Source organism: Simochromis diagramma, unplaced genomic scaffold (genome assembly GCF_900408965.1).
Source record: "Simochromis diagramma unplaced genomic scaffold, fSimDia1.1 OVJJ01000618.1, whole genome shotgun sequence".
Classification (NCBI taxonomy): Eukaryota; Metazoa; Chordata; class Actinopteri; order Cichliformes; family Cichlidae; genus Simochromis; species Simochromis diagramma.
In genome coordinates this window covers 5,804,081-5,819,742 of record NW_024387423.1, presented here as the reverse complement: position 1 = coordinate 5,819,742, position 15,662 = coordinate 5,804,081, and the positions used below count along the sequence as shown (strand labels likewise).

The 15,662-nt window shown below is 39.9% G+C and overlaps 1 protein-coding gene across 1 annotated transcript in view; it reads right to left on the bottom strand.

The window, feature by feature from the left end:
• Nucleotides 1-10,612, bottom strand: part of triob (trio Rho guanine nucleotide exchange factor b) — a 107,258-nt gene extending 96,646 nt beyond the window's left edge. The window contains 1 exon segment of the mRNA XM_040013260.1: nucleotides 10,256-10,612. Within this exon segment, the coding sequence (XP_039869194.1) occupies nucleotides 10,256-10,325 (70 nt within the window). The 5' untranslated portion in view covers nucleotides 10,326-10,612.
• Nucleotides 10,613-15,662: the final 5,050 nt, after the last annotated feature.

The following is a 15,662-nucleotide window of genomic DNA, read 5'->3' as shown; positions in this document are numbered from 1 at the left end:
TAAAAGCAAGAAACTAGAGTGCACAGTGCAAGAATGAGGCCTCCTTTTCTTTCTAACTCTACGCAGGAAAAGCAACTGGTATTCTCGCTAACTGGTTTTATGAATGGAAAAAAATAGCACACTGCCTGACACTTGACATGCAACCTTTCTCTCAAAAAGTATTTAAAAAATAGCCCCAGAACTCAAGCAGAGCACTGGCCTCATGAGTCATTGCTCGTGTTTTTTTTTTCAAAGTGCTTTTGGTGAAAGTAAAACTGAGACACAAAGCATTGCATGATGCTCCTGACTTAAAAGACTCCACATTCAGATACTACCTTTGCCTGAAAGAGAGACGAGATAAGGGAGGGTATAAGCAGAAAGCTTGAGAAAGGAAGAATCATATTTTCGTTTATGAACATATGGAACTTCATATGACGATGTAGTCAAAGCATTTTATAATCTCTGCACTGGTGTCTCGGTTTCTGAAGGTACAAGAAAAGAATGGAATTAGATGTGGTGGGACTTGCAAACAGAAGATCTGAATATTACAATAAAAGATCATTACTTGGATATATTACAACCCTGAGCAGAAGTGAGGTCTGAAGTAATGATGGAAGGCTGTGTGGGAGAGAAGTGGAGGAGGCGAGGAAAGGAATGAAAAAGGACAGAACGAGTGGGAGACTGCAGTTGAGTGATAGGCTTCGCTCTTATCAGATGGGGGATTTGTAGAAGACACAGAGACGAACCCACAGCTTATTTTTATGACCTGCAATCCTCCTTCATCCACCCAACCCCCCCTGTGCTTCATAAGCCCGGGGCGACGTGGGTGGGATGTAGTGATTTATACCTATGTGCACGTGTGTGTCATATGTATATGAATGTGCATGTGTTAGAACACAAGACGAACGTACTGGAATTCCTGGTAATTGACTTGACACTAGTAACCGATGCCATTCACATATGTGCACAAATACTCAGCTGATCTTTCTGGATAATTTTCCTGTTAACCACTTTAAATGAACGAACGTGATCTCTGTCACGGTGCAAAATAAGGCAGCGTAGTTTCACTCAAGACCTTAACTCAAGACCTTAACTCAAATTAACTCAAGAAAATAAATGGCAAACTGAAAAGTTTGATTGGCTTCATTAAAGCTGAAACAACCGCGGCACGTACTTTCACATTTCCTGTGTTAACGTAATGGCACAGGCCATGTCGGTGTGTCTTCAAAGCGACTCCACAGATGTACGTGACATTTTACAACAATCAATAACTTGGCGTGATGGAGTGTATTACGACTCTCAAAAAGGTCGAGAGCCTTTGATGAGATCGATCAGCATGGTCTGGCTGTAAAACAGGTAATTGCCTCACTGTGCACCCTTCTTGATTGTCTTTGCCATAAAAAATCTTAGAAATGGATCCCGATATCTGGCCCTTATAATACAGTGTACAGTAGGCTTTTTATATAAATTCACAGTAAGTGGAGGATTAACTCTTTATTAGCCATATCAGCAACTTTGTGAGGGTATTTCAGGCACACAGGCACCAGCATCTGGTCTGTTTATTGCACATACTTGCTCAATTTGATCACAAGTGGGATGGAACATAAATGCCACTCCACTGCAACATATATGTTTAAGGGGAAAATTAGTACATCTGTTTAAATTCAATTTGCTAATATCAGGGATTAAATACTTTCCATACAGTTTGACTCCTATATAAGTCTCACCACACTGCCAATGCTTTAAATTGAAATTAGGAATTATTAATGCCTTAAACACACTGTAAAGCTACTCAGTGGGTTAGATCGGACCCTATGGTGGGCCAGTTTTTGCTTACTGGCTGTGCACAACTGATTTATGGGTCTGTTATCTCTCTCTTACATGGAGAATTAATTTTGGAATACGCTGTTGCTTGCACACCTGTGAAAGATAATTGGATTTTGAAGGAAGATTTGGACATTCAGCAGATGATAAACAAGCATAAATGGTTAAAAACTTACTGTAAGGCTCAGCATGAATGTGCAAATATTTATTACTTATGGTACAAAAACCGAAAGTATACAGTATTAAATGACCAATTTGAGAGAACTCAAGTTCATAAGCACTCCTTTTGGTCCAGTTTGTATCACTTTGTTTTCAAGCAAGCGCTCTGAAAACAGCCTAAAACATTTCCTGGCTCCGAGATGTTGGCATTTAATATACATAATCTGCATGTTTTGTGGACAGCGTCTTAACTGTTGGCTTTAGAGCAAAGGTTCTAACATTTCTGACGAGCACGCGAGTAAAAATGTACACGTCGGCCAAAGATACGGAGAATCTCTACTGTGAATAAAAACAGCCAAGCAATGACGCAATGAAGAATAACTGGACTTTCCAATATTTCGAATGTTTGCTATCCTAAGACTTTTTGAAAATATGTCTTAAAACTATGCCAAAAAAAAAATGCAGTTTACTGAATAGTTTTCTGATGCATGAAGTCTAAATAACACACAGTTTTACTCCAAATCTTCGTCCCACAAGGAGGTCGGCTAGGAGGAAAACACCCTGATGAGTGCAGCCACACAAACCTTGGGCTGCGACCCGGCCAGTCATTCAACCAGCAAAATTTCCCCCCTTTTTGCTGACAGCTTCTCCATCTTTAGCCTGTGGCACTATGTGGATTATGATTGATCGACAGTTGCTTGTAAAGCCAGTGGAGTTAAAACTTTGATCTGCAAATATGCTACAAGTCAATCTTGGACTTTACCCTGGTTTTCTCTGCTGCGTCACACTTATTTAACAAATAGTTTATTGGTTGTTGTCATTTTGGCTTCTTTTACTGATTTTTAACTATTACCAAGGTACTAATTCTTGACCACTGCCTTATTTGGCATTGGACGGTATAATCAGCTGATGATGGCTAATAAAGAAGAGTTAAAATAAAAGAAAAATGATTATTTAGTAGTGCTGTCAGCATTAATCTTGTAAAAATGACGTAAACTCCATAACCGCATTAACGCCACAAATCTCCGTTAGCGAGTTAATGCGGATCGCCCCTTACATGGGGCTGTACGGCGCTAAGGCATTAACGAGCTAACCGCGCCAAAGCGTTAACGAGCTAAACACGCTAACGCATTAACTAGCTAACCGCGCTAACGCGTTGATGCTGTGCAAACCCACGCACGGGGCGCTCTGCGTTAACTCGCTAACTCGATTTGTGGCATTAATGTGGTTATGGCGTTAACGTCATTTTAACAAGATTAACGCTGACAGCACTATAATTTAGGTTTTTTTTTTTATTTATTTGTATACAGTGACACAGAATGAGGATGCTTTATTTTTGTCACATTTGCAAGGCAGACAAAAGTGTTACCAATGTTTACCACTAGTCAATTACTCTAAACCCCTAGTTCTAAAGTAACGTTTCACATATAAAAATGTTGGTTCATGTTGTTACTCTGTGCAACACTGAAATACACTCATATATCCCAGCGTTAAGGAAGGCAAAGCTACTTATCAGCCTGTTTCTTGTGATTGCAAACACAAATGCTGCCATGAAAGAGATTGTTATTTTGTCCTTGTGTAACTAGCATTTTACAAAAAGCATAGGGATATCTATGTTTTTCAAACTAGTCCTGTTTTTCTGTGGAAGTTTACCTAACAGACTCTTTAAGCAGTGCCGGCTGATTTAGCAGCACAGGCACTGCCAATCTAAGCTTACAGTCTTTAACTCTGACCAACTGCCAATTAAGCTGCTCCGAGAAGCGACCGTAAGGTCTCAGCCTCAAGACCAGAGTAGCCTACATTTTGCAGGGTGTACTCCACCCAAGCCTCAGATCTATAATTTGATGACTGAAGGGTTTTTTTGTCCCTCTAAGTATGTCATGTCCTCTCTTTCTGGATCTCACTCCAGTTCCCCTCAATCCCACATTTACATTCACTTTCTTCAATCTGTTTCTCTTTGCCTTCACTCTGCCGTTTCTCTCAGTACACACTGCATGTTTTAAGATGCATACTGCACTGTCTGTTGAAGTTCTCTTCCTCATCTACATGATTATATAAGATTTACGCTTGAGTCTGCAAGGCAACGCTAGGTCGTTATGCTTCCATCGATTGCGAGTGTGCTCAACGAAAATAAAGAATCACTGCTCAGTGATCTGGCTGCTATTGCAGCCTGCACTGGCAGAGGTCACTGGGTTCACTTTGGGCACGGAGAGAAATGTCTCACTTTAATGTCAGACTGACTCTGGTAATAATGATTGAAGCATTTTGAGTCTAGTCTTAATGCAAGAATTACTCAGGGACAAGCCATTAAAAGCAACATGGACGGAGCCTCAGTAAGTATCACTGTTAGTCAGTCGCTGGTACGATTCTGTAAACTTGTCTATGCAGTACAAGGTTGTCATAATAGTCCCTAATAGTCCAAGATCTGATATCCCAATGTTGGTGTTGTTCCTACATCATGATAATAATCGTGGTCTAGAATCAGCATTGCAACTGGCCAGTGAAGTTGCCATACTATTATGTTAGCATTAGCCAAAGGGTTAGCTAGCAAACCAAAATGAGTTACCTAAATTTGGCTGACAGCAAACCTAACTTGATAATATATGTATGTCTTGTATATAGTATTAACAAAGACAACATTTATTATGCTTACTATATGTTTTTAACAGTACAAGCACAACAACTGCAAATAGTTGTTCATGCCATAAAAAGTAGATCTTTGCAAAAAACCTAAACCCTAGGGCTGGGCCATATCACGGTAATACTGTTATAACGTTGGGCAATGATAAGAAAATGAAATATCGCGATAGAATATGAGTAAAACGCGCATGCGCAGTGCCTTTGTTTTCATATGCAAATGACGGAAAAGGCATGGCGGCGATGGAGAATGAGTAGGGCAAAAGCAGATCATTGAATGAAACAGATGAACCAGAATTGGTTTGTAAAAATGGTGCAGCTTCAGTGATGTGGAACTGCTTTGGTTTTTGTCCGTCATATAGCCACCAAAGCACATTTTTTTGTACATGGCGCTCAAAAATCTGTCAAAAAATGTTTTAGTACGACTTTGCATTTCCGCCCATTTTCACTGGAAATGCCTTTTGGTTAAACTGTCAGCAAGGAATTTGCATTTGCACTGTAAAATTTTTATATAGCTTTAATGCACATAAAAAACAGCTGCTTGTTTAAGTGAAATAAAATTGATGGGGGTTTTTGCACTGATAAAGTTGTCCAGTTGTAAAGTATTTTGTTTCACATCAATTATATCGTCAGTTATATCGTTATCGCAAATTTTCAAATATATATCATGATAAATATTTTTGGCCATATTGCCCTACTGTACTAAACCCTATAGTTTATTGATATTATGACTAAAGATGCCAGTCCTATGACCAATGTAGTTGACTGTAGACTGGGAATATGGCTCTAATGCAAGATGTTTTGACAGTTATTGGACCTTCTTCCAACATACATCTGGTTGCTTTTACGCCAATTGAGTTTCACAGTGCAGCTCTGTACAATAATAGTATTGCGCAGGGCCAGTAACTTCATTTAGCATCACTCAAAAGACTATATGAATTAATGCCTTTTATAATATACCATCATCCCAGTTTTATTTTTTTGTCTTGCCAGTAAGGCTCGCCCCAAAGCGCCTTAATGTATTTGAAAGCGGTTAATCAGAAGATATGATGGGTTGCAACATAATCTGATTTGTTGGCTCATATTGCTAGTGATGCAAGTGTCACATCACTGGCCATATGGAATACAGAAGACTCTATTCATCAATCTGCCAAATTAGAAATTGGCAGCACATCTTAATGACAGACATGCCGTATGTATGACATTACATGGAATAAAGTCATTTAAGCATGAAATAACACTTATTGGTCAATATTTGTAGAAGTCAAACTGGATAATGATTTGCATTTTGCACAACTTGTAATGTAGAACATGCAATACTCACTGCAAACTGCAAACTCAGAGCACTGCAACCCCAGTTCTATAATTGTCTGAATGAATGAATGAACAGAAGTTTAAAATCCCAACTTTACTCACGCACTCTTACATTATTAACAGCAAACCCAGGAAAATAACTATATACATGACAAAGAGTGCTGTTCTTTGACAGACCTACACTTCAAGTTTACTCATTTTGACAATGAGTGGATTTTTAGGTTGCAAACTAATGGTTGTATTGCACATTAAATAAGAATTGTATATAATAATTAGAGCAGGGCGATATGACCAAAATATTTATCACAATATGCATTTGAAAATTTGCGATAACGATATAACTGACGATATAATTGACACTAGACAAAATACTTTACAACTCGACAACTTTATTAGTGCAAACAAAAACCCCATCAATGTATTTTTACTTAAACAAGCAGCTGTTTTTTATGTGCATTAAAGTTATATAAAAATTTAACAGTGCAAAAGCAAATTCCTTGCTGACAGTTTAACCAAAAGGCATTTCCAGTGGAAATTGACCGACATATCCTCAGCATAACCATGTATAATATCCACAAAACTTAAAAAGAGGTTATACACACACAATACGGTAATATTATGTTGAAGCACAGTATGTATCACTTCGCGAGGCTCCTGCCTACGGTAGCCGTAATGCTCTGACAATCCATCAAGCAGTGCGGCTTCGTAGCTTAGCAAAGTCACACTAAAACATTTGACAGATTTTCGAGCGCCGTGTACCACATAAAATCGTTAAGGGGCACTGTCGATTTTCAGAAAAATCAAAGGATTAATTTTAAGTGTGCCGTATTTTGAAAAAAAAATACGGTAATAACGACGGCCCGCTAGCATGCTCTAGCAAAAATAGTGATTTGTTGTGTATCTGACAGATGAAAGCTAAACCAGTTCCACACCACTGAAGTTGCAGCATTTTTACAAACCAATTCTGGTTCATCTGTTTCATTCAACGATCCGCTTTCGCCCTTCTCATTCTCCATCGCCGCCATGCTTTTTCCGCCATGTGCATATGTAAACAAAGGCCCTGCACGTGCGCATTTTACCCATATTCTGTCGCGATATTTCATTTTCTTATCGTTGCCCAACATTATACCGGTATTACCGTGAACGGTATGATATGGCCCAGCCCTAATAATGATATATTACAAAAAATTATATATTTAGATAGGCGTAGGTAACTTATTATAGATCAGTGCACAGTTACACATATATTATTGCAATGAGGGACTGTGTATTACATAGCTCTATTTATTTACATATAGTGTATATGTATATATTAGACTGTATAACCAAGAACAGACATATAATGAGTTAAATAGGGAATGAATAAGCATTTGCTCCACCCACTCATTTTCAAACAGGAAATGGTTGATATTTTATAGGATTTCAGACTATTGAGTTTGACTGACATGGTTTTTTCACATTAATATGATGGCTTTCTTTTATTTAATGTTTCTTGGGCTTTTTTATCTTTATTTACATTAGTTACATGTTCAAAACTAAGATCTCATCCATACAACTTCCATGCTCATTTAGACAGATAAAGATATGGAACAGTTCCTGACTTCTATATCTAGGGAAATCTTTAGTTATGAGCAACTTGCCTTGATCACAAATGACCTAATATTTTCACAGTTACGTTTTCGAGTAATCAGCTGTTGCACCATGATGCCTTACTTCAAACACTTGATCCAATCCAAAATTCAAAATGGAAACAAAGGAGTATTAATACATATTCTTGATCTGATAGTCAACTGATTGTGCTATTTATATAAAGGATAGGGAACAACTAAATATAACTATGAGGAGTGTTATTGTACTGCCATGCCTTATGAGGTTTTCTCTGCAGTTAGGTGAAAATCTTGACGGATGCTCGAACAGCTGAGCAGCTGAATATGTCTCATCTTTGACCAGTTGCAACATTTTCGAGATTAGAGTCTAAGTCATGGCACAAGAAACCTCGGAGAGTGACTCAGCGGCTGAGCTGTGATCCACAGCAACAGTGTGGGACTCAGAGATGGAGCACCATCTGCTCACTGAAAATAATCACGCAGAGATGAACACTGAGTATTTTCGAGGACCAGTGAGAATATTATCCATTCAGGTGAGGCGAATTAAACACCAGGGCTGGATGTGGATGTAAATGTGTTGATGAAACTCAAATCACTTTCAATCCAAATAGTCCACCAGCTTTATACATAATGTACAAGCTTAAATAGTTATCCAGATCGTAAAGACGTTAGTCTTTCTCTAAGTCAGACTCTTAGTCAGTGACCAAGCTGTTCAGGTAGCCCATCGATCACTTTAGTGTTGGTTCAGTAAAAGAATCTGCTAGCTTTTGTTTTCCTTCACTGACTAACTAGGGCACCACAGTGCACCCACTGACACACACTCACACACACAAATCCCCAAAATAGGTATTCAGAATCAACTAGGATGGGCAGCTGTTTGGCAATATTTCAACATGGAAGGGGCTGGCATGGATTCAAGCTATGCATGCAGGAACAAATTAATTAATTGACATGTTTGCATTGGGCTGAGAGTAAAAAGGTATAGAAATAGAACATAAAAAGAAAGGTCAGGGAAATTGATGAATGAATCAATCAGCTTTAAGGAGATGTACATAGAAATTAATAAGAGTGTTGAAAGGAGGAAACTGCTAAATGGTAAAAATATATCACTTTCAATGTCAGATTGATTTCAGGTTATTAATATATTTGAGTGCACATGATTTTGTGCTTTTGGGCGCATTTTTCAAAGTCTCAAAAAGCAAAGAAAAGCGTAACTTTCACCTTTGAACTGTCCGACAGTATTCACAATGCATTTTGTTGTTTTCCCAGAACCTTCTTTTTCCATACTTTCTCTTCATAATAGGCTCTCGTAAAAGTTTCTTGAGGGCATAACCTATTTCTGTCTCCATCATGAATACTGTATGAACTGCATTTGCTGCTATATAAACAACCAAGCAGCCCAACTTCACTCTGAGCCAACTTTCCAGCCTGATACAACACAGCTATAGGAAAATACATTGGCAGGCATCCAACCAACCGTAAGAACGGATTTGAATACAATCCATTTTGACAACATTCCTTACTGTCTGACTGGCAGGGAAGGCAATATCCAGGAGAAGGTATGGGGTTTATATCGGCTGTTTAAAAAGTGCGCACGTGCAAGCGCAAGGCTGCTGCATTTTATCAAATAATTTTCACTTAAGTGGTGTAAGTGTGTGTGAGCGTGTGTGTTCCTACAAGTGGATGTGGTGGACAGCAGACCCCAAGGCACCAGGTGTCAGAGAGAGAAACAGCTGAGAGAGAGAGACAGCTGCTTGTGCTGTTGTGTATCAGAGGTGCTCCCAATACTGGACTGTCAGCCTAATGATTGTCAGATTCGATTAAAGAGGTGTGCTATAAAGGCTGAATAGGATAAAAAGAAAACATTTAATCATGAATGTGTTAAGTCTGGTTAAGATACAGATTAAAACAGATCTTCCTATAGAGTGGAACACATAAGGAATTATTATCACTGGAGTAAGGACACTCCAGTTATCTGAAATGACAGATCAAAAACGGATTAAAAAAAATGTTTGCCACAGACACCTAAATCTTAATGCATGGCTGATATCAAGGAGGCTTAAAGCCCTCTAGGACCTATAAATAGTGTTTACATTATTTCCATGGTGAGGGATAAGGCTGGCAGGCCAATCCTTGTTTGTTGTGATGATGCCATCATATCAGGGAGGCTCTACGCTGTAGAGTGCAACCTATTGCCCATACATGCATCTATGGCCTAGCCTATGAGTGCATAAGATGATGAGAGAGGTTCGCTAAGATCCCCATCTACTGGCTTCCCGTGTTTCTCTCTATTTGAAGACATGAAAAATACATTTTACAAAAGGATCGAGTCACATCTGGTGGGGTTCGTGATGGATACTGTGTGTATAGCATCAAAACACTCCTTCAGCCCGAGGAGACCACGGTCTAGCTCTATCACATCCACACCTTGTTGTAGCCTAGGCTGCTTGGTCCAACCCAAAATGGGGTCACTGCATAATAATCAAATCCCATATTTCAGGAGGTATGATTGGTGGTTGTCATTAAAAAAGGTGCGACATGACAACTGAGTGTTTGACTACAATGTGGTAAATAACTACAAAACTGTGAGCATCTCTCCAGCACGTCCGACGCGCACTCTGCATCTCGCCCATCACTGCTTTTTGTCATATTTGGCAACAATGTGGCAGACCACCAGTGAACACGCCGATAGCTCAGGGTCTCCTAGAGGGAGACTCGCCCCTTCTCTGACTTACCGGATTTGAAAAACGCCGCTATGTCTGCCGCGTCCTTCCCAGCCTCATCTAGCCCCTCTCCTGCGCTCATGGCTGCGCTCGCTTGTGCGGAAATAGCGATAGATATCCTCAAAGTGTTAGGTTGCTGCAAGAACTATTATATCAGCAAAAGCGGGTCCTGATGCCGATCATTGAAGCAGATCCGCTCATATAGTCGGTGCTCTCTTCATTAAGCGAGAGACCTTCTCCTCCATTTTGGCCGAGAAGGGAAAATCCTGGCGACCGATCGGCGGCGCTCCCGAGTTGGGGACGTGAGGCCGACAGCCGGGGAGGAGGAGGAGGAGGAGGAAGGGGGTGATAATGAGAGAAGGCGGAGGTAAAAGAGGAGGGGAATAGGAGGACTGAGGAACGAGGGCTATTCCGATTCGAGGGGTGGGTGGGGGTGGGATATCCTGGGATTCCGTTTCGGGGGGGTTTTGGTGCAGTGTGCGCCACCCAAATTTAGTGTGCGCCACAGCACATCAGCAGTCCCAGGCGTCACTTAATGCGGTGCTGATGCGGGTTGCGTGGGAGTCATACCATAGAAATTTATGCTTTAATTGCTTCAAGCTCAGATATTACATCAGATGTGATATGGAGAGGCACAGATGTCCATGTCGGCACAGTGAAGTTGTATTCACATATCTGACTTTCTCATATAGTCCAGGCCTTTCTAACGAAATTCTTACGAAGGAAAACACGGTTTCACATGTCCACGAGGGTCACTGAGTTCTGGTGTTGCATCATTTAGTTCCCGGTTTGCTTTTAGCTGCTGCGAGGTGTCGCGTGTCTTCTCTCAGTGATGCCAATGCACCCACGCTTTTAGTTATAACAGGGTGAAAACGACCGTGGCAGAGAATGACATCATCATCCTCTCTTCATCTCCTCTGTGATGAAGAGGATGCTACGGCATGAGGTCATTTGCCCCACAAATCTAACCCAGTTCAACAGGACAGCTGCAGCTCAGTCCTGGAGGAACAGGACGCTGCTGCCATCTAGGGGTTGTCGTCACATATTGCCTCGGGAGGTCAGCAGCGCTGCACGGTGGAGATGTTTGCGAATAGAAATTGACTCCGCAACTTCATTACCTCCAGCAGTTGGCGCTGTTTGTAAAAGTAAGCATATTGACTAAGCCAGTGACTTTCACCCAGGAGTCCAGGAACTAAACGGGGTGCTTTTACACTTTCAGTAGAACAATTAGGTCACCTACTTGGACGTATAAATAAAAAGAAAGGAAGGAAAGAAAATCTAGTTAAGTAGAAATAAAAAGGTATGGAAGGTAATAGCATTAAAAACGGCTTCCTAAACATTTAAAATTGAATAGAAGCTCAAAGTAGTGAATTAACTAGTAGTAAGTGTGTCATAAAATGACTTGAAGTCGATAACAAGAATCTTATACATCAGGCAGGTCATCTGGGGTAACTTTTATAGCCTGCAAGGTCAAGGTGGCCTATTAGCTGAAGAACCACCCATGTTAGCAAGTTATCTGTGATAGTAGGCCAGAGAATGGTTGGAGAAGGTGGGAGAGATGAAAGTTGTGAAATTAACCATAACTGATAAATGTTTAACTGAATACAACAGCTGAGAATAAACAGTATAAGGTCAACAAATTAAGAAATGGTTCAAGTAGCTGAAAGCTAAGAGGCTATATAGTTAAATTCAGTACAGTGCAAATGTGTTGAGCCACCACTCATTTCTTTACATTTTCCTCGAAAGATAGAAAATAGGTGCAGAAATTTATTGAGTCGTGTGCAACTATACATGGCAATACTTTAAATGATACAGAGTTTGTATAATCTATCTATCTATCTATCTATCTATCTATCTATCTATCTATCTATCTATCTATCTATCTATCTATCTATCTATCTATCAAAACTCAAGGAATGCAAATATTTAGATGCTTACAACTGTGTACTGTGCGGTCATGTCTGGGACATTGACCTATACCAAGAGTATAACTGATATTATTGATTTCTTCTCTCTGCTTACACTGCAGACCAGTGTCAATCTGTGGGAGAGTGAATCCCTGGAGTATGTTACTTGGCACACACACACGCACACGTACACACCGGAAAAGGCAGAACAACAAGCACATCCTTCCACCTTTTGTGCACAACTGGAGAGCCTACAGACAATGACATTAAAAAATATCACACATTACAATAAAACAGTTGATCTACAAGTGTAAGTCCTTCTCTGGAGGCCAGAAATGGAGCAAAGATTACACTAATTTCTATGCTAGACTTGCTGGTCTTGGTACTCATCCAGATCACTTACATCTTGGTGCAAGTTCCTGTATGTTGTCTGTCAAGGTTCTCAGTCATCCAGGTCAAAGAGCTTGGAAAGAAAGTGACATCGCACCTCTCAACCAAGAGGCTTCTTCAGTTCTGAAACCAAAGCGTCCCAGGTTCAGGTTCTCGATGGGGATATGAGTACAACACACAGTACCACAGTCCTGGATGAGACAACGAACATTCACGAGTACGTCAGGAAGATGGCCACGACACGCTCAGTGAATATCTCAGGCAGCAGAAACTCAAGAAAGAAGACCAAGATTAGGAGCCATCATGGAAGGTCAGGCCCCTCCATGGTATGTACCACCGGCAGATAGAGGAAGTGGCTGATATCTAGAAATCCTACCGGTAGCTGAACAAAGCTGGACTGCAGAGAAACACCCACTTTGTCTTTCGTTATATTTTGCTTTCAAGAAGCCAGTCATTTAATGTGATTTTTAAAATGATTTTGAGAAATAGTTTTCCGGGCATTAGGAACGGTTTTCAAAGTTTTCTTTGGACAATGACTTCCTTTTTAAAATCCATTCTTTGTGCTTGATGTTGTTTCTTCTTTATTGTTTTGTTTGTTTGTTGAACTACTTAACATTGACCTATAAATTACTCAAGCATAACGAGGCAGCTAACTCAAGGGATGATCCAATCTTGTGTCCAGCAAAGTTGATCCATCTACTGTTCACAGAAGCCTCATCAGAAATGTTTTCAGCGGAAGGATGGCTGTCAAAGAAACCATGCTTAAGGAAGGCAAACGGAAAGAAAAGGCTCAGGTATGACAAGATACACAATAACCTGTTTCATGGAGTGATCACTCCCAATTGATGATTGGTTTTAACATGTCTGGCATTATAGAGAGATTAAAGTTCTTAAAACACTGGAGATGTGAACAGTGTCAGTTACATTAAAGTTGTAGTGCATAAGACCAAGTATATTTTTATGATCATCCATGCATCACCGCTACAGTATCTTTCAGTTTTGATAATAAAGACTACAAAATAAGAGTCGTAAGCACAGTACAGGAAAGAAACTGCTGACCTTTGTTTTTGATCAAGTGGAAAGAAAACCTTGTCTTTCTGCAGCTGTTCATCCCTCCCTTTTATCCCACAAATTTCCCACATGTGGGACTAATAAAGGTTATCTTATCTTATCTTATCTTATCTTATCTTATCTTATCTTTGATTGCACTGCATTTACCTTGCAGGTTAACATGCTGTCAGAAATTTCATGCTGCATCATAGATGGCTTTAGAAATCATGACATTTTCATCTGGAAGTAAAAGATGTATGATTAGAATCATCACACCTCTGCTGAAAATGATTAAGAATGGTTCTATTATGAATGATTACTTCACAGCACTTTGACACATCAGTGCATCATTTATTATTTAAATATTCAGACGTGTATACATTTTATACTAGTGAAGACCTGACTAGGGTACTGAGCAAATACACCAAATCATTCTGCGATGGGAACCAGAAGATGCTTTACAGCAGATTATAATCATATATATATATTTCTACTTGTAGTCTTTGATGGTTTAACATGTTAGACATTGCAGAAAAGCTATCAGGACAAGAAACTACAAAAGGAAGACAGCCTGGGGCTCAACATCCCTTGAAGTAATGGAGAAGGCAGTCATTGATTTAATGGGTGGGAAATCCATAAGATCAGTTACAAAAGTGAGGAAAGTTGACAAATCAACACTTTGGAGGGACAGTAAAAAGAGGCAGGCACTCAAATATACAGTCGCGCATGCACGCACACACACACACACACACACACACACACACACACACACACACACACACACACACACACACACACACACACACTGGTTCTTAGCAGTAAATCCTGAAAAAGTACAGATGACACTGCAAAGGGGGCATGATATTAAAGTGTTTCTATTTCAACCTCAAAGGTACGTCTCACTAAACAAAAGAGGAATGAAAAGGATTCAGAGCATCAGATTTTACTGGAGCCTGTTTAGTGTCAAACACATGTCTGATCATCTACAAATGAGGATAAAATAAAGAAAGAAACAAAGAAACTAAATTATTTCACAAAAAAACAAAAACTACCACAGTCAAAATTATTAATTCTCCTGATGCTAATAGAAAATTGTGTATTCTGGATGAAAGCCTGCAGTTTGTTGGTGTCGTTATCTCACACACGTGTCCCGAGCAATGCTGGCCCATTCTTCTTTGGCAAATCTCTAAAGCTTTTCCAGATCTGATGTTCTTCTAACATGGACCTTGGTTTTCAGTTCACCCCACCCATTTTAATGGGATCAAAATCAGGGCTTGGTGTAGACTAGTCAGTAACATTCACTTTGATCGCTTTGGAGGTAAGTTCTTCACCAGGATCGAATTATGTTTTAAATCGTTTTCATGTTGGAAGACAAAGGGAAGACCCAGACTGAGCTTTGTTGATGACTGCTTGAAGTTTTCTTTCCAGCTGTCCTTCTTTCTTCATGGTTTCTTCCACTTTGATGAGATTTCCAGTTCCTGGTGCACTGAAGCATCCCCACAATTCAATTCAGTTTTATTTATACTGGACCACATCACAACAACAGTCACCTCAGGACACTTAATATGTAAGGTAAATACTCCCACCACTGTGTTTTACAGTGGGGGCGGTGTTCTCTCCCTTCTTTCACCAAACATATGCAGCATCATAAGCCAAAGAGCTCTAGTTTGGTCTCATCTGACCAAAGGACAGAATTCCAGTATGCATACTCTTTCTCCAGTTTGTCCTTAGCACACATCAGTCTGGCTTAAAGATGTCTGCAGAAGTGGAGGTTTTCTTGGTCTGCAATCTCACAGTCAATTCCTGTGCAGTGGTTTTCTTCTCTGAGACTACAATTCCTGATGTGACTAAGTCATTGACTGGTGTCTTTGCAGTTATTCTCATTAGACACATTTAGACGCCTTAGACATATTTCTCATTAGTTTTCTTCACGGAGTCTTGGAAATCTTTTACTTCTTGCCTCTGCCAGGCTTGTTCTGTACTGTGGGGCGCTCTTTAAATTTCTTGATGATACTTCCCACTCCAGTTCTTGACATTTGGAAATCCTGTGATAACTTTGTACATCCAACTCC